The 25887-nt window shown below is 38.6% G+C and overlaps 2 protein-coding genes across 5 annotated transcripts; both read right to left on the bottom strand.

The window, feature by feature from the left end:
- On the bottom strand, positions 1–1456 carry LOC107689306 (type-1A angiotensin II receptor-like). The gene is made up of 2 exons (XM_016487249.1): positions 1368–1456; positions 1–1220 (listed from the first exon to the last, which is right to left on the bottom strand). The coding sequence occupies exon 2, from the start codon at positions 1197–1199 to the stop codon at positions 51–53; it is 1149 nt and encodes a 382-aa protein (XP_016342735.1). The 5' UTR covers positions 1200–1220; positions 1368–1456; the 3' UTR covers positions 1–50.
- Positions 1390–24266, bottom strand: LOC107689304 (MAX gene-associated protein-like). Of its 4 annotated transcripts, XM_016487245.1 has the most exons (25): positions 23753–24266; positions 17919–19054; positions 14801–16625; positions 14215–14287; positions 14013–14123; positions 13794–13913; positions 13605–13697; positions 12841–13481; positions 12434–12728; positions 12046–12236; positions 11723–11827; positions 11599–11635; positions 11036–11454; positions 10651–10900; positions 9133–9435; positions 7782–8530; positions 7513–7676; positions 7296–7341; positions 7051–7170; positions 6856–6967; positions 6164–6700; positions 5929–6054; positions 5708–5830; positions 3507–4416; positions 1390–1466 (listed from the first exon to the last, which is right to left on the bottom strand). In XM_016487245.1, exons 2-24 carry the CDS (start codon positions 19004–19006, stop codon positions 3527–3529), a joined length of 8418 nt encoding a protein of 2805 aa, XP_016342731.1. In that variant the 5' UTR covers positions 19007–19054; positions 23753–24266; the 3' UTR covers positions 1390–1466; positions 3507–3526. The 4 variants fall into 4 exon arrangements, with proteins under 4 accessions (XP_016342731.1, XP_016342728.1, XP_016342732.1 ...); XM_016487242.1 differs by lacking the exon at positions 1390–1466 and having other exon boundaries at positions 2401–4416; XM_016487246.1 differs by lacking the exon at positions 1390–1466 and having other exon boundaries at positions 2401–4416; positions 14801–16622.
- Positions 24267–25887: the final 1621 nt, after the last annotated feature.

Below are 25887 nucleotides of genomic sequence, written 5' to 3'. Positions count from 1 at the left end.
ATCAACTTACAATTGAGCAACTAAACATTTATGGGTGGTCTTTTAAAATATCACTTTTTCATGTTCTTATCATTTTGAGTTTTTCCAATTCTGTCTTTTGAACCACCATGAAGTTGGATGACACTGACAGGTTCCTCTGAAGGCCCTCCCAAATCTCGTTTCTTACCTACCTGCAAGAACATTCTAGCCCAGTTTGCCAATGCAACCATAGGAGACAGTTCACCGTGTCCCTGCTGCATGTGGAAAATTAAAGGATCAAGACATGCATTGAGGCAGTACAGTATTTGGGAGGATTCAGAGAGCAGATTGACCACCCATGCAACCCAGCAAGCATTTTTGCAGTGATCCAAACTGAAGAAAATTATACAGGCGATGATGTGAAGCAGCTGCCCAGGCACCCAACACACCAGGAAGTTGGCAATGAAAACGGCAATCAGCCAGATGGTCTTGTCCAGGCCTTGCATGTTGCCTGGGCCCCACTGTTGCCGTGACTGCTTCATCCGGGAAATAATCTTCACATAGGATGGAATGATGAGGAGCAGTGGGACAGAAACCTGAATGGAGTAGTGGGACAGGAGATTGTAGGTTACTTCAGTGGTCCTGAACCTGGAGATCACCACCGCTCCACACACATGGATGCCATCCTTCCTGACCCAATAGAGAATGTTAGGATAACTGAAGTAGATGAAGAGGGCGGTGATGGCCCAGAGTAGAAGCGAAACCAGTGCACTGTTCCGAGGGGTCCGGATCATCCGGGACTCCAGAGGGAAGACGATTGCAAAGAAACGGTCAGTGCTGATGGCGCAAATGAACATGGTACTAGACACCAACCCACCGAAGTATAAGATTTTCACCACGACACAGAGCGAATGGCCAATTTTCCAGTGGTAGTCGGCGCTAATATAGACAGCCCAGGGTCCCATAGAAGCCAGATAAGCAAGGTCACATAGAGCCAGGTTCAGTACACCTATGGACCCAATACTCCAAGGCTGGGACGGCCGCAGGCAAGCCCACAGGCTCCAGAGGTTTCCAATTGTTCCAAGGATGGAAAGTATGTAAAAGACAAGAGGTATGAAGTTGGAGCCGTACATGCGGTTGGAGGGACAATCCATGTATGGAACCAAAGGAAGGGCCAAATCACTGGGGTAGGTGCAGTTCTTTGTCCAAGCCCAGTAAGAACGGTTGTTTACTGCCGACATTTCTTATGCTTGGTCTATATTCTTTTTAAGAGAAAAAAAGACCAAATTAGTTACCTCTCTCTCGTAAATTATTATTCTTAGCTTCCCAGCACCAATTTGGTCTGGATGCTGAACTCAATCACAATTTCGGTCTCATCTCATGCAACACAGAGCAAAAATCTCTCTTACCTTGAGAAAGCTGAAAGAGGTTTGATTACACCCATTTGTCAACTGCTGTATATTAACCCTGATCCCTCCTTGAAATACATACGTATTTGCTCTTGGGAGCTGTGCTCAAAGTAAAGACCATGAGTTGATAATTAACTGCTTCTTTAATGGTCAAAAGTCTAGATCAAATCTCAAATGAAACATTTCTTCTATGTTTTTGGACACTTGTTAGTGGTGACTGATTGATGTATCAACCTGGGCTACATTTCCCAAAAGCGTCGTAAGCCGATAATCGAGACCATATGGATATTTTAAGATTGATAAAATTTACTGATAACAATGTCCATTTTGCCAGTTTAGTTCCAATATCTTCCAACAACCTTGTTGGAGTAACAAATTGTTGACATTATTTTAGTGAACGGAGTAAATATAAACAGTAAAATATGCTTAAATGAACTTAAGCATGTTCATTAACATCTAATTTTTCATCATACATTTTTTTGTATTATGTATTGAACAACAGAATGTGGTCAACCGCTAATTGGTAAAAATAAAATGACATTCTAATAAACAATATCTACAAAAAAACTCTACACGGTTTATCTCAAAGGAGCACATTTTAGACTAAGCAGAATATAAAGATGAAAGAGCTTCTTTTTAATCTTGCTGTTTTAATGAACCACAATGCCAATAATCATTAATGCAAAAGAAAACTTTAAAAACTTTACTTTCACAGACTTGTGTACATCTTTATTAACTTGAAAAGACATCCATCTCTTTTACAAAGGAGAGAGACAGCACTGATTTATAGCATATAAAAAATAAGTATTTAAGCTTTCAGACTAACAAAAAGGAATATATTTTACATATTTACAATATCCAAGAAGTTATATTGGCCAATATACACTTTTAACAAGCTAACGTATTTAAAAAAAAAAAAAAGTAAAAAAAAAAAAGTGTAGCATTAAATATACACAAGAACATAAACTGTGTGACTGCATCTCGATGTATGTAGCGTAACATTCCTATGTAGTTTATCTGTACCTATTTTGTCTAAATCTAAAGCAAAACAATTGCATAGTGATTACTACATTTGTAAGCTCAAACTGAGGGATCTCTTGAAGTTAACCACCTCATTGGAAGTGTGACATTAGCGTTACAACCCTTTGAAATGCTTCATTATAATTTATGTTGCTGTTGAGGTGGGGGAAATAAGGTTTTCAAAACTAAAACGTTCAAATGCAATAAACTGACTGCACTCAAACTTCACCAATTACTTTCAAAACAAAACAAAAAAAGTCAAAAGAGAATTAAAAACACAGTACTAACACATTAGAGTAAACCTCAGCAGTGGATACACTATATCCTTTTATTCCTAAGCTCCTAATGCTATTGTTATAGGTTTACTATTCCCTAATTCAACAAACCTATGTCCCAATATGCATATAGAAGAACCTGTTGAAAGGCACTCAACATAAGATATATGTATATAATCTAGCTTTTCTGTAACAAGAACACAGCCTGTTTTCTGAATTTAACATCTATTATTGCCTTAACATGCATTCATGTAAATGGGTTTAATCGACAGTGGTTCAAGTTTCAACTAGATGCAAAGACAGTGACATTTGTGTAATCTCATTAGCAGATAAACTCAAGGGTGATACGGCTTTACTGTTAAAAGTCACTGGGCAAATTCAATTATACCTAAAAAGGTCACCTGGAAAACCACCCTAATGATCACACAAAATTCCCAGCACAAACAATAATGATCAGCTTCACCTTCATTGCGCTAAGGGAGAAATAATCCTATGTTTAAAGAGCAAGTAAACTTTTTCTTTTATTTTCTTAATGAACTCCAATGGGAAAAAAATAACATGCTCCAATATGGAGGTTAGGATGAGTAAACAGCTTCTTTCACAACTATTACCACAAAGAGTTGATGCACAATTGCTAGCAAAACCAGTCAGACATCTAGCTGGTCTAGTAGTTTGAGTATACAAAAAAACAAAAAAAGGTCAAATCAACAAAAGTCTTTGGATTTACCAGAGGCACAACAGGTGGCGCCCACAGCAGCAGGAATTTGACAGCAAACAAACAATAAATACATTAAAAAAAACCTATTCTGTACATAAACATGTTAAACGTAAGCAGCAGCTATACCTGATACACTGATTGGTAGATCACATTTGTGTTCTATGAACATCTTCCTCGTTTGAGTCTGGTTTGAGAACTGGGGAGCCAGTCACCTTATTCAAAACAGTGTCTTGAACCTTTAACCCTAGAGGAACCAGTTTAGGCATAGGCCGCCATGTCACACTGGTCCCTTCATTGGTAGACTGACCTGATGCAGCTTCACATGCAGCTTTCATGTGCAACAGAGGTGGCAGTGTAGGGGCATCACCTTTATCGTTGCACGTTGGGGCATGTGGACTCTGAACGTTTGTTGATGGTGCAACCCCAGATTCAGATGAAACGGAAGGTGAATCTGATCCAAAAATGACTTTGACCAAGTCATCCACTTTGGGTGGGATATCGATTTCATCTTTAGAGTCTGGAGACATTAGATCTTCATCCAGAGTTAGGAACAAGGGACTGAGAGCACGGTCATCATCCCGTTCTTCATCTGCCTGCTTGTCCGAACATGACTGTATCTCGCCTGGCACGACAATTCTCTGATCTTCATCTTCGTTACTCAGCTGCTGGCTAAGGAGAACAAGTTCGTCTAACAAAGACATGAGATTTTCATCCTCAGGATCGTTGCAGTCATCCGGACCTTTCTTGTCCAGTCCTTCTTGGTTGGATGAAGTAACAGATGCACTGTTCTCATCTCCTCCAACAGGTTGTTTGGGGACATCCTTGGATTGAGGCTCATCCACAACTGCCCTTTCCTCCAAATCAGGAATTTTAACATCTGAAGGGTTCTGCTGATTCTCCACAGGTGCAGGGACAGATGTTGGCTGTGCCTGGACAACAGATGTATCTTCCACAACTTTCTGTGGTATTACCAGATTCTCCACCGGTGGAACCAGAGAAATAACATTGGTGATATTTGGAAGGTTGGCGGAATCCACTGAAAATGAGGCATTGCAAAATAAACATATTTTACCCATATGAATATCACTGAAGTATGGAAGCCTGTTTCCGCCACTGAATAAAAAATAAAAAAGGTAATTGCGACTTTTTCTCTCAAAATTGTATCTTTCTTCAGAACTGTGAGATATAAACTTGCAATTCTCAAGTGTTTTTCTCAGAATTGCATGATATAAACTCGAAATTGCGAGTTACAAAGTCAAAATTGTGTGATATAAGATTACAGTTCTGAGAAATAGTCACAATTCTGAGAAATAAAGTCAGAACGAGAAATAAATTCAATTACGAGAAAAAAGTCAGAATTGCAAGTTGGTATCTCGCAATTGAGAAATTATTTTACCTCATAATTGAGTTTATATCTCAATTCTGACCTCTCGCAATTCTGACTTATTTTCTCACAACTGTGAGATATAAACTCACATTGCAAGTTATGTTTTGGCCGCGGAAGCATGGTAGCGGGCTTTGTCTTGAACACACTTCATTCCACGAAACATTTATTCCTTCTTGTTTATTTGTAAAATTATTTATTTATATTGACCAACAAAAAACATTAAAATGAAGATACAAATTATACCAAACGAAACTCGTTCCAAAAAAAGGATTCTACAAACAAAAACGTATGAAGTGGTTAAAAAAATGTCTGACCCACTTCCTTTCTTCCAGCGTACTGCCGTCCGATTTACCACGCCCTTATGACGTTTACAATTTTCGTTCTTAATTAACAAATGAACTAAACAAAACACAAACAAATAATAAACATAAAATAAAAATACACTTTCTTAAATGGCAACATGAAGTTATAAAGTCCAATTCTGAGGGGAAAAAATACTATTTTCGGACAATTGCGAATTTCTCTCACAATTCTGATTTTATAACTCGCAACTGTGTGTTATAAAGTCAGAATTTCAAGATTTAAACTTGCAATTCTGAGAAAAAAAAAGTCATAATTGCGAGTTTATATCTCACAATTCTCACTTTATTTCTCAGAATTGTGACTTTATTTCTCAGATTTGCAAGTTTATATCACGCAGGTCTGACTTTGTAACTCGCAACTGGAAGTTTATATCACACAATTCTGACTTTTGTGCACTTGCGAGTTTACATCATGTAATTCTGAGAAAGAAAAGTCAGAATTGTGAGATAAAAGTCGCAATTACCTTTTAAATTTTTTATTCAGTTGCGGAAACGGGCTTCCATACTGAAAAATGTAGTCAACTTAATAAATAATCTGATTCAATCAATATATGACTATACCAGCCAAGGTAACTCACCTTGTGTGTTAATATTAACAGGACTGTTTGTAATTTTAATAAACTGAGACCGCAACAATGGAAGGGGATTTTTCACTCCAACCGGGTGTGATACTGCAGGAACTATGGACACAGATGCAACACCTAGTAAAAAAAGAAAAGACGAACACAAAATGCTTATCATATCACTTATTATAGCCATGACATTTTTAAAAGCATCATTAACCTGTTCAGAGACAAACCTGGTGTGGATGATTGCTGTGTCCCTACAGAGGTGATGCCAATTGGTTGAAGTGGGTTGTTTATGGTTATGATTTGGTTGCATGGAACCATGGTATTCATCAGAGGGAATGCTTGAGGTATACACACTAAACAAAACACAAGAGACATCGAAAAGTGTGAACATCCAAAAACCAGTTCCATCCAAGTCAAGTCAACATGGCAAAAATTAGGTAAATGTTTTCTTCTCTGACTAACCATTAGTAAAAAGAGGCTCGTTGACTGGAGATCCTTGTATCATCTGGGATGTAGCACGGGAGAGAATGTTTGGACGCGTTCTCTCACGTGGTATTGGGGAATGTTTTACAGGACTTGGGACAGAGACAGGTTTCTTTTGTGGACTGGAGTTAAAGGATGGCTGAGAAGGTTTAGACGTGCTACTTTTCTCTTTATCCTGAGTTTTAAGAGAGTTTTTGCTAGCATCGAGGTTTGCAGGCGAGGCTGGTGCGGATTTGGAAACACTTTCAGTCTGTTCCAGGCTTTTTTGTTTTTTAATACTCAAGTCCATTGGTTTGGAAGGAGAATATGTAGGTTTGGGAACATCTTTCAATTTGTTCTGGTATGCTAAACCTTTCTGTTTACTTCCTAGATCAGCTAGTTTACGTTTGGGTTTAGATTTGGGCATTGCCTGGTTCAGCTGGGACTTCATCTCTTTTGCATTAGACTGGGCTTCCAGGGATTTTTGTTTAGCAATAATTTCATTAAGCTTCTGCCTGATGGACTCTGTACTCTTTTCTGTGGACAAAAACAGATACAATGTTTGTTAGCAAAACACAGATGTTCATGCATTAACATTATATCATTTAATATAAGAATACATCACAAATACGAAGTTATAACAACTTGTGTGCAAGAAAAAAATGATTCCACTGTCTGAAGGACTGCCTTACCACACAATAGTGAAAGTGTCTGTAGGTAACGCTGTCTCTTAAATTGCAGCCTCGCTCTTCTTTCTACTAAGTGGTCCTCCTGGTTAACCAGGGACTCTATCTCTTTTTGAGCCTTGAAAAAAAAAAAAAGCCATAAAACAAACAATATTTTCAATGTGATTACAAGCATGAAATGAAGCAAAACCAACAACAAACCATTGTAAGGATTCTCATCTTGGAGGTCTTAAGATTTTTTGAAGGCTTTCCGAGTGTTGCATGAAGTTTAAGAAAGCACTCTTTAAGTGTGTGGCGCCTTTTTCTCTCCAGCCTCACTCTCTGTACAAAGATATTTTATAATACAATGCATGAAATATATTACACGTGTATGTTACAAAACACATAGAAAGGGTTGGATCAGTCATTTAAAAAAATGTATGTGTGAAACAGAGGATAAAACTTACCTTGACCCTCACCTCCAACCTTTCATCATGAATGTGCTTCTGGTCACTGCAAAACGTTTAAAAATAATTGGTTCACTTTTATAAGCAAAGCATCCATTTCTAAATGCACTCGTAGTGTAGAAATGAATCAGGTTAAATACCAAAATAAAACATAAAAAAAAAAAAAAGAAGCAAACTACACTTCCACATAATCAGACGTTAATCAGGTGTGCATTACCTCTGATGTTGATTCCGCCTCAATGCAGATGCCTGAAGTTTGGTAATATAGTTTTCCTCGGCAGACTCTTCAATAGTCTCAATATCAACCACCACCTCTGCAAAATCTTTCATCTCAGAGCCCAAACCATCTGTATCCAACAGCCTCTCTTCTTTATCAGAACCCTGGATAAAAAATAAAACTAGTCTGAACAAACAATATAATAGTTTGTTGAGCTACATTAAATTATTCAGAAAAGGTGAAAAGAGTCAATTTTACAAAGCTCTTACACTCAAACTACATGCATCTTCTCGGTCATCATCACTGTACAAGTCAGAGTCATCAGTTAATTCTGTTACATCCGAACCAATCTCTTCCTCTTCAGAAACTGGAGCAATGTTAAAATGTGTTTCTTTCACTTTGGGATTAGCTCTGTTACCAGCTTCAGCCAAACTCGAACCACCTCCAGAAAACTGACTGGGATTTGGAGAGGAGGCAGCAGAAGATGGAAGCTCTGATATATTTTCTGCTATTAGTTCAGAACCGTCACAGCTTTTTTGTTTAGAAGGATCCATTTCAGATTGGTTACGGACATGACTGATTGCCCCTTCTGTTGAAACTGAGCTAACAGAAACGGCAGTCTCAGACTTAGTGGAGCTTTGGTTCAGTAGCGTTGAACTTCCATGCTTAAGCAAGGTAAAGCCACTCTGAGGGAGGATAGGGGAGGAAGTTGGAATGATAATTCCAGTGTTTTGAACAGGATTTGGTGGGAGAATCCTTAATGTGCAAGTGCCAGACTGTCCCAGAAAACCTGGGACAACTTTAAGGGTAGAAGGAAGGCTGCTCAATGAGACCGTCTTGGATGAAGTGAGTGTGACTGGCTTGCCACTCATAGATGAAGATGTAGAGACTGGTATAGTGACAGCAGGCTTTGTCTGCATTTGTGGCGTTGGGCTGGAAGATGTGACTATGGTAGCGCTGCCACCCTGAAGCTTTTTTGGATTGACTGCAGTAGGTGTGGGCAAACGAATAAAAGTTGCTGCGGGGGATAAAGACATAATTATTAATTAATATAATAACATAATAATATAATGCCTTTTGGGGATAAGCACACATTTGTTTTGCTATTTCTCCAAACAAGTTTATGAACTTCTCACCGGATTTCAGTAAAATAATGTTTAGAACATGCTACGCAAAAATGACATCAATTCTGATTTTAAACCGTGTTTGCCAGCAAAACACTAACAAATTAAACCACTAATAGTGAATTTAAATACCATTTTGAAAACACTTGAAATCTGTGTAACCATGTTGTTTCAAGACTGGAGCTGCTATTAGTTTACATTTTTAACAAAATGGCTATACAACTAACTATACATACAATATACAACTATAACTATATATAAGGCTAATAGGCATTCCTGTAGCTCAAAAAGTAGAGTATGGTGCAAGCAATGCCAATGTCATGGGTTCAATTCTCAGGGAAAGCATTCTCAGGGAAAGCATGGACTAACAAAATGTAAATGTGTACCTTGAATGCAAAGTGGCTTTGGATAAAAGTGTCTGCCAAATGTATATGTTACACATCTATATTTACTTTTTTTCCTGAACCAATTAATATGGTATTCCAGAACCACTTACGTTGACCTTGAGATAGGAGGCTGGGTTTGATAGCTTTGATTTGACTTAGAGGCACCAACTGCAACAGCTGGCCATTAGGATTACGGTACAATGTGTTGCCATCAGCTGTCTTCACCACCTGAAGCAGCACCTTTTGGCCTGGGGTCTGTGGGGGACGAGTCTGTGTGACAGGCTTTGTAAACCTTGGACCACTACTGGTGAGGCCTGTACTATGGGACATAACTGTGATATAAACAGTCTTTTTTCCAGGGGTGGTTGATCCAAGTGAAGAGACAGTAGTTGTTGGGGTTAGACCAGACACACCTGAAAAAAGGGAAAATGTTTATTATGGCAACTTAAACATTGGACTTGGTTGCTTGGTGAAATTATTCAAGGACATTGTGAAGCATATAAAGTCAGCAGGCCCAAAGCACCAAACTAGCCCACAATCAAAACAAATGATGATTGTGACACATTATGTCCACAACAGCAAAACACCTCAGTTGCATTGCAAATGGTCTGAGACACTATGTGACACTATATGACCACAAATTGAAAGGTAGTTTAAAATGTGTGACTGGTTGCTTTGTTTTGAACATTACAAATTAATCAGACCATGTTTAACAATTACCATAAATTTCACAATGCTGAATGAATCCAGAGGAATCAAAACAGATTCATATTTTCATTTACCACTGTACACATAGTGCCACACATCTTTACATCTCTGTCTATACAGAGAAAAGATCTGACATTAAGATATAATGTGTCATATCAAAATCAAAGATTTTGTTGAAGTCTACAATAGCAGTCACAAATGATGATAAAAAAAAGATCATGGGAAGGGTACACAAAACATAGGAAAATGTAAGTAATCCAGCATCATACTTTGAAGCTATAGCAAGCTCTAAATCACAAGCACAGACCCATATGAAGGTCAAGTATGTTACATTCTCCCAGTAGATGCATGGCCAAGGTTTTGTTGGAGGGGGAAGCACAGACACACAATGGCAAACCAAGGAAGCCAGGCTTACCCAGAGGCAGGCTGGGTGATTTAGTGAGGATGGTTATGGCAGGGGCTTGGACTTTTGATACAGTGGGAAAACTAGCGCTACCTGTGGAGTCTGAGGGCTTAGACACTTGGGTAACCAAGCCTGCTTTAAGAGGAGAAAGAGCCACCCCAGAAGCCCCAGCCTCCCTTCCAATCATCAACATGGAGGAGGGGATGACAATTTTTAGAACAGAAGGCTGTAAGTGTGAGGTGCTAGTGTTGGACAGATTTTGAGAGTTGATGTGGTTGACCACAAACTGGGTGAAGACCTTTCCCACTGGGAAAGGCTTGGTCACTATGTAAAAAACAAATTAAGGAGCAGGTTAAGTCTGCTACTTAAGTTATGCACATATTCACATTCAGTAAAGCTGCACAAATGTAACAGTGATACGCACTGCTCAATAATATACTAGACGTCCAATATTTTGGTCAATAACCTTGAGGGGAAAATGTCTGGAGGTGAAACTGCGAACCTTTTCTTGACTTACCTACAGACTTGATGAGCGGTGTGGTTGTAGAAGCAGACGTGCTGGTAACTGTAGTTACTGTGGACACAGTACAGACCGGAATGGATGTGATAGAGGCCTTTGTAACAGTTGATGTTGTTGCCACATTAGGTCCAGACTGACTGACTGGACATATTCTCCCTGTAATATAAGCTGCCAGTCTGTTGGCAGGGTGCAAAGCTCCCATCTTTCCCAGCTCTAATTTGGCTTGTGGGTATGTCTTTCCATTAACCTGCAAGAACAATTGATCACAGGTTTTAAAGGTCAGGTTCTAGTCCATTCAAAAATAACCACACCTTAAATTTACTTTATGCTATTGTGTATTCCAATACATCTAAATGGTTTTATCAGATAATTGCATGCATACCATTATCCGTCCTGGAGCATCAGGTGCTTTTTTCTCAGCCTTGAGCAAGCCTGCAGGACAACACCTGGAGAGGAAGGGCAGACCTTTCACCTCACTCGTCTCTACATCCTTTTTCAGCTCAGCTTTGTTTTGCGCAACCTTCTCGTCTTCTGTTTTCTTCTCTGTATGTTGAGAGATGATGACTTTGTATGTATCGACAGAACCATCCTCCTTCTCTTGTAGAGTCTTGGAGACTGGCTGAATGAAGTACTTGCCAATCCAGAAAGGATGCTTCAAACGATCCTGAGCCATGTGCTCACATACTATCCGCATAACATAATTTCTGGTGTCTGTACTAGCCCAACTGCATTCGGATATGATCTCAAGCCGCTTGGCAGGGCCAGACAAATTAAGAGGTACAAGCTCTCCCTCCTCGATATCTGTGAGTGGAAGGAAAAAAGGGGATTTCAATTTAAGGACCAGCTTTGTAAGACATTAAACTTGTCCTTGAACCTGACAATATGTTGTCCGACACAAACCATAACACCAGCTATTAGCTAATTACCAGTTAGAACAAAACTGACCTTGTGTAGAGACCTGTGAGATGTGGTGTTGGTCAACCTGCAAAAATTACAAAAGGTTTAGTTAGTGTAAAATTTTCACATGCTATTTACCAAAAATGTGCCATCCTTCATGTAGCAATCTCACCATTTTTTGTTTATCATGGCACACGAAGGAAAACGGTCGCGAACGAGCACATGTAAGCTCGCTCTCCATATTGTCCTCAGTCATATTCAAATTTCTCTCTTCCATCTGAATAAAGTAAGGAAATATTTAGGATATCAAAGTGTACACATCAATTAACTTACGAAACCGAGCTAATTTGAAAAATGACAAATACAAGGAATCGATAATGGAAAGAAAATTGCACATGAAATAGTAAAGCCATTAAAGCGCGTTTAAATGAACAGTGATCAAAACTGATGTTATGGTTGCAATGTCTTCTAAAACTATAAGTCTGAGTGTCTCACCCTTTTTTGTTTTGAAGGACTGAAAAAGCTTTCCAGGTCATGCTGAAATTCTCGAGACAAGAGTGCTGGACAGGGGGATCTCGGAGGAAGAGGACAGAAAAGAACTTCTGAATCCAAACCTTCTCTTTTTCGATCCCATAATGTACTCACACGTTTAGCCGGTTCAGGTGCTGTATCCGGATCTGTCAGTACTGCAGCAGAAGTGCAACATAATTCAATTAATTTCATTTGCATAACTCTTTTCTCAATACAAATTGTTTCAAAGCAACTTTTTAAGCAATACAAGCATGTTGGAAAGATACAAAAATATTATGTTAAAATAATGGGCAAAGTGGTCAAATGTTAGTAGTGAAAACAGTACTGCTATTGCAATAAATTATAGACTGACCATAAGTCTTTCTCTTTTTGTTTTTCTTCCTCCATTTAGCCTTGTTCTCCTCTGACACTCGCTGAGGTTCAGACTCATCTGTTGCACTTTCCTCCTGTTTGGGGGTCTTAAGTGCAACAACTTTGCGTCGTAGGCAGCTACAGCCCAACATGCACTGAGGTTTTCCACAGTGATGATGTCGCCTCAAGTGAACCAGACTGGCACACACGCAGCCAAGCCTACAGAATACATTGAGGCAGGGTGGTGCACGTCGTCTTATAATTCTGATGGCATCAGGGTTTCCTTTTGATACCCCCTTAAAACAGAGAGAAAAAGAGATTAGGAAGAATGTAAGGTGTTTTGGAGAACATTCTGTTATTATTGACAATCAAACTACACACTAAGATGAGTTCCACTTTGACTTGTACCTCAGCGGTGACAAGAGTGGCTAGTGCGATGGCTGCCCTTTCTTCTGTGATATAGGTACGGTGTTTGCCTTCCCACACTGCTCCATCTTCCACATCCATCAGCTTCACCAGAGTCTTAGGCAAACCTGTAGTACGTCCAGCTGCACAACTTGATGGCGTGGAGCCAGAAACTTCAACCGCGGGAGTCTTATTAGAAGCTACCACTGCAGCAGTTTCTAGAGCAGGCTTTTCAGCACTCAAACTCTTGGATTCCTTCTTAGTTTTATATTTCTTGTTTTGCTGTGGCTTTTTCAAGCGCAAAGCAGGTTTGTTAACAGTAAGCACTGGTTTTGTTTGCTTTCCTATACCTGACTTTAAGTGTTTTTTAGATTTATTTTCCTCCTTGAGCTTGAAAGTTGGCTTGACTTTATTGGATGTTGTGGATAAGGTAGCTGGTACTTGTTTCTTAAGTACACTATCCAGGGTACGAACGTAGCTAGTGCTCTTAGTGGGTAGCCGGTATGCAACATGCGTAACATCAGTCTGGGATAAGGTTGCAGCTCGTTCATCTATCAGTTTGCCCTCACTGGCCAGGTACTCATCCAGCATGTCACTACAAAATGCGGAGAGGTTCTTCTGTCCTGCATCTGTGCTTGACATGCCTGCAAATAAAATGTAATTCAAAATCACATTCTTTTAGCAGCATTATCATATCAATATTTCAAGTTAGTTAATATCATATTAAAGATATATTCTTGTAATGAATTGCTGACAAAATGGCATACCGTCGGTAAGGGATCCTGAGCCAGCAAACTTATCTCTCCATCCTTTAATTTTGGTGAAGTCAGTGGTTTTTCCTGTCCTTGAAACAAACCGGACTACAGAGGGAAAATGCATTCATGACAATGAAAACCTGAATCATCATTCAGGCATGATTTATTTGCTTGTTAGTTAATATTACTAAGATCCGTTACCTTGAGATGATGCTGAACTTCCTTCGGGTAAGAGTACAGGAGGGGGTATGGGTAATTGCACACCCAGATATTGCAGGTCAATTTCCAGGGTGAGATCAAGCAGATTCAACTTCAATCCAACTATGATGAGAGAAAATTAAAATTAAAACTTTATTGAGCTGTTGTATAATGTATGGTAATACAATTGTGATACTTGTAAAGTTGTTCAAAATCAAAAACCTTCTTGTAGCACCGGATGAATGACCTGTCTGTGCCTCATGACTTTCAGATCACATAAAAGCATTTTCTCTAGCTCCTCAATCTTTTCCTCTATATTTTCATAGCTGGCCCCTGTTTAAAGCAAAAAAATATATAAATAAAAAATGTGCTAATTTCAAAGTGGTTCCTTCACATTAATCACGATAAGACATTTAATTCTTACCATCAGGATTCTCTGTGTTTTTTTGTGCAGTCTCCGTTTTGGCATTATCTCCAAGGTGAATCTCAAGAGCTTTCTATTTCAGAATTAAGGTATATAAACCACATAGAAGTCACAAGGACGTACTGTCATAAATGAATAAAGTGTACTGTAGACAGGTCCAGGTCAAATAAAAAAAATACTGTTTAAAACATTTTAAAGTAATAAAGCAAAACAAATAAAGTAAAAGTTGTCCATCAATTACAATTCTTCTGAAGTTAAACAAATTCTTTGTATGAAGAACAGGCCACATTTTAAATCATTGCTTAAAAAAAAAAAATAAATAAATTTCCCCTCCACGTCACACTTGAATACATTCAGTTATTGGATTTGTATATTCAAATATGGTATATATTTAATACACATTGACTCAGGTTTTATGTCAGTAACAATGATTTACCAGAAAGGCAGTAGTAAATGACTTCATTGATATCAAGCTTGGCACAATCATCATATGAATGTTTTGGAATAAGGGTGAGATTCCATTTTTGGGTGGTTTTAAAGTTTTCTTTCTACATTCTAAAGTAAATTGACATGTTATTTGTGTTACCTTTGACAAGAAGGAGATAAACAACTGGCCTTCAACATCCTCCAGGCTGGGCTGCATTGGAACAGATATGGGTCCTTTGGACACCTCATTATCTTCACTGAACTTCAATTTTCCAGTTTTTTTCTGTTTAGCCTTGAATTTCTTGAAAGTGCTTCCATGAGAGTAATGTTTAGTTGGTTCAGGAACAATGTGATCAGAAACATTGGTCTCACAACTAACTGCAGACTGCAAGTCATTAAGAGGACCTGGTCGATCAGAGCACTGACTTTGAGAAATCAAGTCAATTGTTTCCCTGGGATGTTCTGGCCCACTAGGGACACTTGGTGACAATGATTCTCTTGAAGTTACAGTTCCATCCAGAGGTCTTTCTGGAATAAAATCAAGGATCTTTCTGGGAGATACTGGCCTGTTGTTGAATAGACCTAGTGGGAAAAGGTCAGGAGAGAAAGAACCTGTGCAGTCCAATAGTCTTTCTGGAAAAGAATCAAGGGTCTTTCTAGGAGGTACTGGTCTTTCACAGAATAGACTTGGTGGAAATGGATCAGGAGAAGAAGGAGCTGGGCTGGGTAAGGAGAAGTCTGGGGAAGATGGGTCATCTAATGGCAAGGAAAGGGATTCTTCATGTGTGAACAAAATATGTGGAGGAACTTCTTCAGAAAAAAGCTCAGGACAAGAGCCCTTGGAAGTGTCTAGGAGGCAATTAGAAATGGATTCACTCCCAGTATCTTCAGGCACTGATGCAAGTTGCTGGTAAGGAATAACGCTATTGTCTGTACTAGATGGCACATCAAAAACAGATGCAGTGACAGAAGGGACAATTGGTGTGTCAGCAGAGTCAATGTTAACTTCAGGTGAAGTAGGTGAACAAGTGTCATGCAAAGTGTCACATGTAGGGAGAGATGAAATGTCTGACTGAGACCCGAGTGTGTTGTCAGGATCTGTCATATAAACAGCATCAGCATTATGAAACACACTAGAGATATTGTCAGGTGTTCGGTCAGGATCAGGTTTGGAGGGAGAGGTAGTGTTTGGGGCATTTAATGGATCACTACAAATCGGGGAAGGTGAAAATCTAACAGATAATTGTGTTTCTACAGATACAGAGGATGAAGTTGCTGATGGAGATAACGTAGTGGACTGAGATGTTATGTTACTTGCATCTGTTGTTGATGATGATAATTTAACTTTTTCAGATGAGACAAGTACTGGTTGTGAATCTGAGTTAGTGGTAACACAAGGGATGGAAGACATCAAGGGAGATGAGGTTTCAGGGGTTAAGGCAGGTTCACAGGACTTTTCAGAGTCTAAGGATGAGCTGGGAACATTAGGTTTTGGTGTAGTAGGTCTTGTCTTAGACTTTCTCTGTTTAAGAAACTGAGCAAGGAGTGGTAGGGGTACACGTTCTGGCCGCTTATGTAGTAAAGCTTTCTTTGTGTTTGCTTCAGACTTGGCCTCAGCGTCCAGAGAAGAAAGGGTCTCCATCCCCTTTTCATCATTTTGGTCACAGGATAGCAATGTAATCTTGTCAGCTTTGTGTTCATGCATTTCTGTTTTATTCTTATCTATTTTCAACTCTGTTTTTGAGGAGGTGTCTGTGCTTTTACATCTGTGAATGTCACCTACCACAGTTTCATCTTTACTAACAACTTGTAGTATATTTTCTGTTTTGGATGATATGTCCATTCCCTCCTTTTGTTCACTTGTTGTGGATGTTTGCAAGACCACACCATTTTTCGTGATATTCTCGAGTGATAACCTTTTTACTTTCACATGAGCACCTTTAATAAAGTCTGAGAATGCCAATGACGATGGGCGCTTCTTGCTGCTGTCAGAGAACGGGAGAGAAAAGACAAACATTGTTAAATTTGGCAAAACTGGCAAATATGTACAATATCTGAAAATATTTTTATATGCAGGCTACAGCCTAAAACACACTATGCAAGTATGTGAATGCAAACACTTTGAGTACTTCTTTCTCTTTCTGGCCAACTGATATCATAGTGGATCAACCACTTGAAGAGAATCTCGCTGAGAACGTTAGATAAATTGTCAACATGTTTATGGCTAGCTACCTGAATAATACCACAGCCAGTTCATTCCAAACCAGCAAGATCTTCCTTCATCTACGGAATACAAATTAAGATATTTTTTGATGAAATCCATGTGCTTTCTGACCCTGCATAGACAGCAACACAACTACCACGTTCAAAGCCCAGAAAGGTAGTAAGGACATTGTGAAAATAATCCATGTGACATCAGTGGTTCAACCGTAATTTTATGAAGCTACGAGAATACTTTTTGTGCGCAAAGAAAACAAAAATAACAACTTTATTAAAAAAAAAAACTCTTTCGTGTGGTGCTGTTGATGCAGGAGCCGGTGTTCTGACATAGAACCCAGATGCGCTGCATCTTGTTTACAAGCAGAGGAAGATGCACGCTGTACATAAAACAGTCTTCGTAAGCATGGCTGAAGATTTCGACAGAGAGGATGGATGACTTGCAATTTTTTGCCCAGCCTTACTTATTTGAACCAGAATATACAGACAATGAACTAAGAGATGGACAGCACCACACGCATATGTTGTGGTACTCTCGTAAATGCACATCGAAGACTGACATGGAAGAAAATAAATTGTTGAATAAAGTAATTTTTTTGTTTTCTTTGCGCACAAAAAGTATTTTTGTAGCTTCATAAAATTATGACTGAAACACTGATGTCACATGGACTATTTTAACGATGTCCTTACTACCTTTCTGGGCCTTGAACGTGGTAGTTCCCTTGCTGTCTATGCATGGTCGGAAAGCTCTTGGATTTCATCAAAAATATCTTAATTTGTGTTCTGAAGATGAACGAAGGTCTTACGGGTTTGAAATGACATGAGGGTGAGTAATTAATGACAGAATTTTTATTTTTGGGTGAACTATCCATTTAACTGCACAAAAATCTGAAGGGAACTATATGGAGTACTGAGGTCTAATGCTACTGTAATGCAAGAATGCATGTCAAGTACATACAACAGGACAATGCGTTGGTCAAGCATTCAAACACTTGCGTAGAGTATGTTTCTTGTGTAAATCTGATTCTGTTTGATAAATTTATGTTGATAAAACTACTTACCACAAACTTGGAACATTTGCATCTACAATGGTAGCATCGCCATTAACAGCTTTCCTTTCTCCATTTGTAGAGCTGGGAACATTCTGATTCTTACTGACCTTAACAGTAGCATTTCTCTTCATGAACAGAGTTTTTAAATTATTCAAAGTTGTCATCTCCCTGCTTAGCTTGAGCTCACTCTTTGCTTCCTCAGTGGGCATTCCATTCTTGGCCTTAGATGATCGAGCATTGACCGCATCGTCCCTGAAACCTTTGGCAAAGGGGTTGTAGTCAATTTTGAGTTGGGTGATGCGAAGGTTTTGATAGGCTGTGACCGCAAAGAACTCTGTCTGAGAAAAACTTAGAGTTACGACATTGGGTCTGTCAACTTGAATGTTTTCAGAGTCTTTGTCTGCAGGTATGATATGAAGTCGAGGAAGGTATCGGTGCATTGAGTGCAAAATAATATGGTCCTCTTGGTCCAAGTTGTTGCAAAGTTTCAGTCTGTAAAAAGAAACAGGGTACTGCATCCAGTGTAGGCCAGTAGCAGGGGATTCTGGGTGTACAAATAAACGTGAAACATGAGGCTCAGCCTTCCCATTGGTTTCCCATCCTTTTCCACTCCATTTGTATCTGTAGTTATCAACTGGAACAATATCCATTGCCAACAAGTAACTCTGGAAAGGTTCCATTCCAGAGAGACGAAAGCGGCAGTAGGGGAACATTCTACGACCTTGTTTGGTCAGAATCATCTCAGTCTGACATCTATAAAACTCATTCCACATACTGTTGTTGTCCAGTGTAACAGTGATGCCTTTACATCTAGCATCTGCTGGCAAGTTCTCAGACTGTGCGGTGCTGTTGGTGTCTGCAAAAGTGGATGATGTTGGATGGATGCCTGTTACAACAGAGGATTTCACCATTTTATTTGCTTCACTAATTGCCATCAGGCTGCACTTGTCTTTCCCACTATCACCAGACTGCAACTGTTTAAGGACAACAAAGATGGACGGTGGAGAGGTAGTGGGAGGTGCCAATGTTGGGGCAGTCATGCCTTCTTCATGAAGCACCATTGCTCCCTGCTTTTCTGTATCTGCCATGGGAGTCATCTGGAAAGCTTCCGAATCTCTCCCCTCAGCGTATATCAGGTCTACATCCTTAAAAAAACAAGACATACATGACATGGCACGGTCAACGCGTGTTTAAAAGCTAGCAACTGGAAAGCTTAACAACTACATTATATAGTGATTGTGTGTTACTCACTAGATTACTCCTCTACTAGTTAGTTGCAGCCCTGCTTGGCCTATATGCATAAATATGCGAGGACAACAATTTATTCCACAAATGTAATACCTTGTCTGTTGTCAAACTGTTGACACCATGATTGAAAAGTTTGAAACACAAAACTAATGTGTGTAGTGTATGGTGCTTATTGGACTACATACATCGCAAGAGGTTGTCCATCATAGGTAAGTCATACGTATGTATTACATCATACGTAAGTATTACATTAGCCTCAAGGTAATACTTGCGAGGACATCTAAGTAAGTCCTAGACATAAAGTGTATCATGGACATATTATTCAACCCTGCTCCTGGAAATCCACTTCGCAACAGAGTTGTGTGCACACTTGAGTCAGCTACACTTGAAAATTACAGGCAGGTGCAGGAATGGAACAAAACTTTGCATGAAGGTGGCTACCTTGTACCTAAACAGTCTATATCTACCTCTTGCTCTGTAAGGGACAAACAGTAAATGATAAGCCTTGGTATTTAGTCACATTCAAGTCAAAAAGAACTGTAAACATATGGAGGAACTGATACGAAAAATACTTTCAGCACTTACAAAGGGATCTGTTGCCTTAAGAATGAGAATTGATCAAATATACTGCTATGGTACCTTGAACAGTCCATGGCAACCACTGACTGACTTTCGCCCTGTTTCCACCTGGTATTAAATTGTTTTCTATGATCTGGGGCCGGTTGCATAAAAGGTTTAGACTAGTCTTAAAAGTTAGTCAGCTAATTTTTTCTTTAAGGCAGGTCATTTTTTTTTTTTTTTTACTTAAATAAAAATGTACATTAGTCCAAGTTGAATCCAAAAAATAAGACTGATTACCCTTTGGTTAACTGCTAGTTGGTCAGACTAGTACTTAAGACACTGTCTTAACATAGAGGCTAAGTTTATGCAACTGGGCCCTGATCACAAGGGGTCTGCTTTAAAGGGGTCAACATTAAATTTTGGGATGTGTTGTAACTAGCAAAATTACAGCTGCCCTCCTTATCCTCATTTGGTTGCTTTACCTTTCGCTCGTAAGCTGTGGAACATTATTTTGCTCATTCAATAATAGTATTGACGTCCCAATAAACTGATTTCAGGCTTATGGGGAATGTCTTGACAAAATCTGAACACAAGTATTTACAGGAGTATTACCAGTTGGAATCAGTAATGTGTTTTGACTGACCACTTGTGATTGGATCTCTGAAAACACATCTTAATAACAAGTGGAAACAGGAACTTTGAGTAACATTCACCTACTGTCCTTTACTGACTGCCACTAGTCTAGCTCAACCACTTTGTCAGTACACTTTGTTTTTTGAACAGTTCAGCATATAAACCTCTGACTCTGTCATGACCACTACTCACCCCAAAATTTACAAGTTAAACAAACAAAATGTAGACACTGCAACTTCACTATTATCAAATAGGCCTAATATAGCACTTCCTCTTTCACGATCATAAAATAGTGAGGCTAAAATCAAAAGGCAAAAAATAGAGTTAAGTGAAACATGTTAGTCTCCAAAGAAATAATTCAATTTTGGAGGTCCTGTCGTTTCTCTTCATTAAGTTTATACATGTGTACACTGAACATATGCATGGGGACAAACGGAGGTATGCACATAAACAAGGAAACCTCTTTGGAAACAATCATTATTATTCTTGCAGTTCCATTTGGTGCCACTAGTTGCACCATTTTAAAAACAAAGTAATGGTATTTTGAGTTAGGATGTTTTAATGGTCAGCTATAACAATAACCTGTGTTATGTTGTCAACAGTGGACAGTGAATTAAGTACAAAAGAGTATTATTGGTTTTAATTTATCACTTAAAAACGTCTCAAATTAAGCATAAAAATAAGAAAGTACTACAGCTAAGAAAAAAAAAACTAAATTTTAAATGTAAAAAATACTGGGTGTGACTGAGTTTCCAGGCAATACCTAGTTGTGACAGGCAATTCGCTACTAGAGTAGCTGCAAAGAAGTCTCACAGCTGACTGATCATGGGGACAATATACACAAATTTTTCATTAAATTTGCAGCAAAACAAAACCTTCAAGAATTATCAAAGCACATAGGTAGGCTAGAAGATACAGGTACAGGCAGCTTTTTGCTAGATAGCCAGAAACTGCATAATAAACTTCACTCTTGCTGCAAGCTCATACGTTGTTTATTCTTAAAGAAGTACAAAAACCTTTTTATTTATCTTTTGTCTGTATGGTGATTAGACTATCATCTCAATGGAGAATTGTGTTTTGTCCTACCTGTGACATGACTCGACCTGGCTCTTCTAATCCAGAATATTTTAATAATAACTTAAAGTACTAAAACAGGTCATATGACACCCTAAATGACAGGTAACTAACTAACCCACAACTGAACATAGTTATAAACAGAATTATTAAAAAAAAAAAAAATGTGATGGAAAGCTTTTGTGAAAACTATTGAGTATGAAAGTATGAATCTTTAAATTGCTTTTCAAAGGAATTAAAATTTTCAGAACTTTATAAATACCCTGCAAATATAGCCTAGACCAGGGGTAAGCAAGTTCGGTCCTAGAGAGCCGCGGTCCTGCAGAGTTCAGCTCCAACCCTGAAAAAAAACACCTGCCTATAGCCTTAGTAATCCTGAAGATATTGATTAGCTTGTTCAGATGTGTTTGATTAGGGTTGGAGCTGAACTCTGCAGGACTGCGGCTCTCTAGGACCGAACTTGCCTACCCCTGGTCTAGACTAAGCGAATGTATAAAATGTACTCAATGTACTTATGAGGCCTGTAATAAATGTATATGAATTCTTGTTGGCTTCTGATTGGTCAAAAATACTATATTTAGCAATGTGTTCTTGAAAGCAACTACTATATATAGCAATGTTGTCTGGTGCAAACATGTCATGTTAACTTGCTTAAAATTGTTTCAATAAATATTACTAGGTAATTAATAATGATAATGAAAACAACTACTAGCTTAGTAATGTTTTTCTAAAATCAATATGGCATTGAAGCCATGCTGCATTGTGAATATAGTCACTCTGCTGCATGACTATATTCCCAATATGGCACAAACTCTTGTACATTATTGTTAAAATAGGAGCATGTAACAACACATTATTTTACACTTTGTGCTAGGGCTGCACAATAAATCGAAATCGCGATTCGACAGAAGCTGCGATTGTCATGCGTATCTTTCAGTGAAGCACGGTTCTGTGATCAGCAGTAAATCTCCATTCGAAGGCCAGAGGGCGCTCTCACGCTGAAACTCCAAATACGCCTTGCAGAAGAAACCCAGGAAATGCCTATCGTTGCAGCTGAATAAACAGAAGATTCAACTGCTTTCATTGATTCAACGTGACTAATAAACACACGACTACGGCAATATACGGTTTATCGGAGTTCTTATTATTATAATTTTCATTAAAATAAAGTATATTTATAATGCAATGCCTTTATCACTGCTTATTCCTGCTGATTACAGAACCGGCATTACTATCAAAATGCACATGAGACAATCGCATTCGATTAATCATGCAGCCCTACTTTGTGCTCCGTAATTACACTCACTACACTTTGAGAACAGGGGGAGAACTCACAAAATTGTGGTCAACGCTACATGTTACCTCAAAGATGTGCTAGAAGCGGATTAATTACCCAAAAGCTGGGACTCATTTGATGAACATTATTTCTTCTTTCTAATATTTAGGGGCCACTCAAATCATGTACTAGGCCTACATATTGCCGTACAGTACGTATTAATGTTCCTCTGGTCATGTGATCGCAACATGTCAACCCTCATGAGGCGATACACTCTATGCAACATAAAACAACTTTTATTTAGCCACTTTTATCTCAAGTCTTCATCCCATGCGAGTATCATTTAAACATTTTCTTACTGCGTGAATATCAAGGTGGGTGTCACGCTGCATGTTCCATTTACACACGGAAAAGTGAAACGCAAATAAATAGTAAAAGTTTTGTCATTCAGAGTAGACAAAATATTTTAACATTTTGAATGCATTATTAATTACATATGATTTACTACTTAATTATATAAATATTGTCAAAGTTATAATATAAGTTATCATTTATTAACAGAACGCTAGAATAAGACGCTGGTATGCAATAATTAGCGTAAATGCTGCATAACCTTCAATAAAATGTTATAATAAATCATAAATAATTAGTTTCCTATAAGGGCAAAGATGCAATTTAAGACACTCAAAAACATTTCTTTATAATTTAGTTATATACCGCCATGTATTTCTTATGCATAAAAGTAAAATATAATAAAAATATGCATTGACAACGCCATAACATCACCCTAGCCACATGCTTTTGAAAATGCAAAACAAGTCCAATCTTTAATAATGTCTATGATAATAATAAAACCTAAATGATCACGTCAAACGCATTTGTAACGCAACGTGCGCATGAATACCGAGAAGGCTCATAAACTAGTCGCTTACCATAACAACATGACTAGACTCTCTATTTTAAACACTTCACAGGTGAGTAAACGCAGCAACCACCGATGTGCATAAATGTTATTTGTCCATTCAAAGTCAAGAAATGGAGTTTCAGTCACCTTTTGTGTAACGGGCGTCGAGTAACATTCGTCGATGGCGCGTGTCTCTAATAGGCCCGATAACTAAAAGTTGGCGCGGATGGCGCGTGCACGTCGAAACATCTCGAATGGCGGGCGAATCTGAGAGATGCTCTGCTCTGGCCACGAAGTAACAACGAAAAACACCCTTGTTCAACCAACTTTTCCGATTTCTTTTAACAGATACAGCTTTATCCGGATTAGACGGTTACCTTTCGTCAATATGAAATGCATATTATGCATACTCTCTCTCCTGTCTTCGTTAATGCTGTTTTGCTCTCTCTCCCTTTTCACATTATTACACCGTGCGTCTCACCCTCCGAGGTTTACGTGCGTGCAGTGACGTCAGCACGTCGCTGCCTCTGACTGACGAGAGGCTCGCTGATCGTACCGCGCATGCGTTTACTTAACGCCTTTGTTTACGTCATGGCTGCCTCGATTCGCACCGCATAGGTTTTTATCGAATGACGATTATCGTGAAGTAAAACCCTTTCCTTTTTTTTTATCTGATTTGAAACAAAGCGGCACAAATGCAAAGATTCGTCATCCTAGATTTTTTTTTGAGGGGATCATAAACGCGGATTATGTTCATGATGCTGCCAAAGCCCTTTTCTTCAGTGCACTAACATCAAAACCTTTTTTTTTTTTTTTTTTTTACAATTCTCCATTAAAAATGCCTTTCTCTCGTTTGTTTGCCGTTACTTGGTTTCGTTGTCAGAGGACAGGCATGCTAACATCATCTTTGCCCATTTCTTTGTTTTGAGATGATTAGGCTGCCCTCTTTACTAGGGTTAATAACACTGAATGATGTGTCAGATTTATTCACAACATATGAGTTGTTACATGACCTAACACTATAAAACTTTGTAGTGTACAGTAATGAACTAAAACACAAAAGCTACTGATTTTAGAAACATCCATTGAGGAGATCATACACACAACTCATTAACAGGTTCAAAAACACAATAAGCAAAAAACAGCTTTCATTCTCTGCTGCAATTCTTGCTGTTTGAGTAATCATAACATACAGCATGACACAAATAATTTGCACATAATAAAACCTATTGTCCCTTGAAATCCCATCCTCAGAATGCTCTAAAGAAGATTTACTGTGCAGGCTAACAGAATGATCTGGCTTAAATGCAACAACCATAGAAAATAACTCGGCTCCAAAAAAGTGTTGATGGTAACATGCTTACAACGGAGGTCTAGTGCAATCACTCGATGTACACAACACATTTTTTGTTCATTTTTACAAGCTGTTGGACAAGTCACTTTATGTGCTTTCCTGCTACAAATACACCGTTATATAGAAATAATTCCATTATACAACAGCTTATACAGTTTAACTTGTATTTAACCAGGTGTCCTGACATTTTATCCTACCCATCAGATTGTCCTACCAGGGTTTACTGCGCATGCATGCGCACATCAATATTGTGTCCTTTTTCTCATGCTGAACAATATTTAATGTATCTGCATTATTGTAAGGGTAGGTTTAGGGTTGGGGCATAGGTGTAGACTTTAATAAAACACAATCTAATCGGTAGAAAAACATTTTTATTGTTGGTTTTCTGTAACTGTATCCCTTCTAGCTACAACCGCGAATATAACACATAATTATTTGCATTACTGTAAGGGTAGGTTTATGGTTGTGGTAAGTGTAGATGTTAATAAACCATAATTTTACAGGTAGCATTTTTTGTTGTCGAATTGTACTACCCACTGTTTTAATGGGAGGTAGCAAAATCTGACAGGGTAGCACAAATTGACAGAACACTGGAACATTCTTTAAGTACAAATATAACAATGACAGTCTGAGCTTATGTCATAGTATGCATTACAAATCCAAAGGAATTTCTTCATGCAACGTAACAAATGTGCAGAAACTGTTTAAAAACAAAAGCACCACATATGTGAGTCCCAGGACATGACTGACACTTCACACGTACAAAACACAAAAAATGCCGGCACTGTACCAGCAAAGATACATTTGCACAAAGATGTACATTTTACACTTTAAAAATCACAGTTCTGTCTCTAAGGGCTTTTCAGCCAAAAACGGGAAACTTTTTATGCGTTTTGCCTGTTAGTTTACATGACAACGGCGTTTTGGG

The sequence above is a fragment of the Sinocyclocheilus anshuiensis genome, unplaced genomic scaffold (assembly GCF_001515605.1).
Source record: "Sinocyclocheilus anshuiensis isolate Anshui unplaced genomic scaffold, SAMN03320099.WGS_v1.1 scaffold1006, whole genome shotgun sequence".
In the NCBI taxonomy this organism is placed as follows: domain Eukaryota; kingdom Metazoa; phylum Chordata; class Actinopteri; order Cypriniformes; family Cyprinidae; genus Sinocyclocheilus; species Sinocyclocheilus anshuiensis.
Note: the sequence above shows the minus strand (reverse complement) of the source record. Positions and strands in the feature narration are given on the sequence as shown.

Excerpts from the sequence above, each read along its gene's own strand:
- LOC107689306 (XM_016487249.1), bottom strand. The coding sequence starts at position 1,199 with ATGTCGGCAGTAAACAACCGTTCTTACTGGGCTTGGACAAAGAACTGC.
- LOC107689304 (XM_016487245.1), bottom strand. The coding sequence starts at position 19,006 with ATGACTCCCATGGCAGATACAGAAAAGCAGGGAGCAATGGTGCTTCAT. Across the intron at positions 14,124-14,214 it reads AAACACAGAGAATCCTGATG|GGGCCAGCTATGAAAATATA; the intron begins GTAAGAATTAAA and ends TGCTTTAAACAG. Across the intron at positions 13,482-13,604 it reads CTCAGGATCCCTTACCGACG|GCATGTCAAGCACAGATGCA; the intron begins GTATGCCATTTT and ends TTTTATTTGCAG.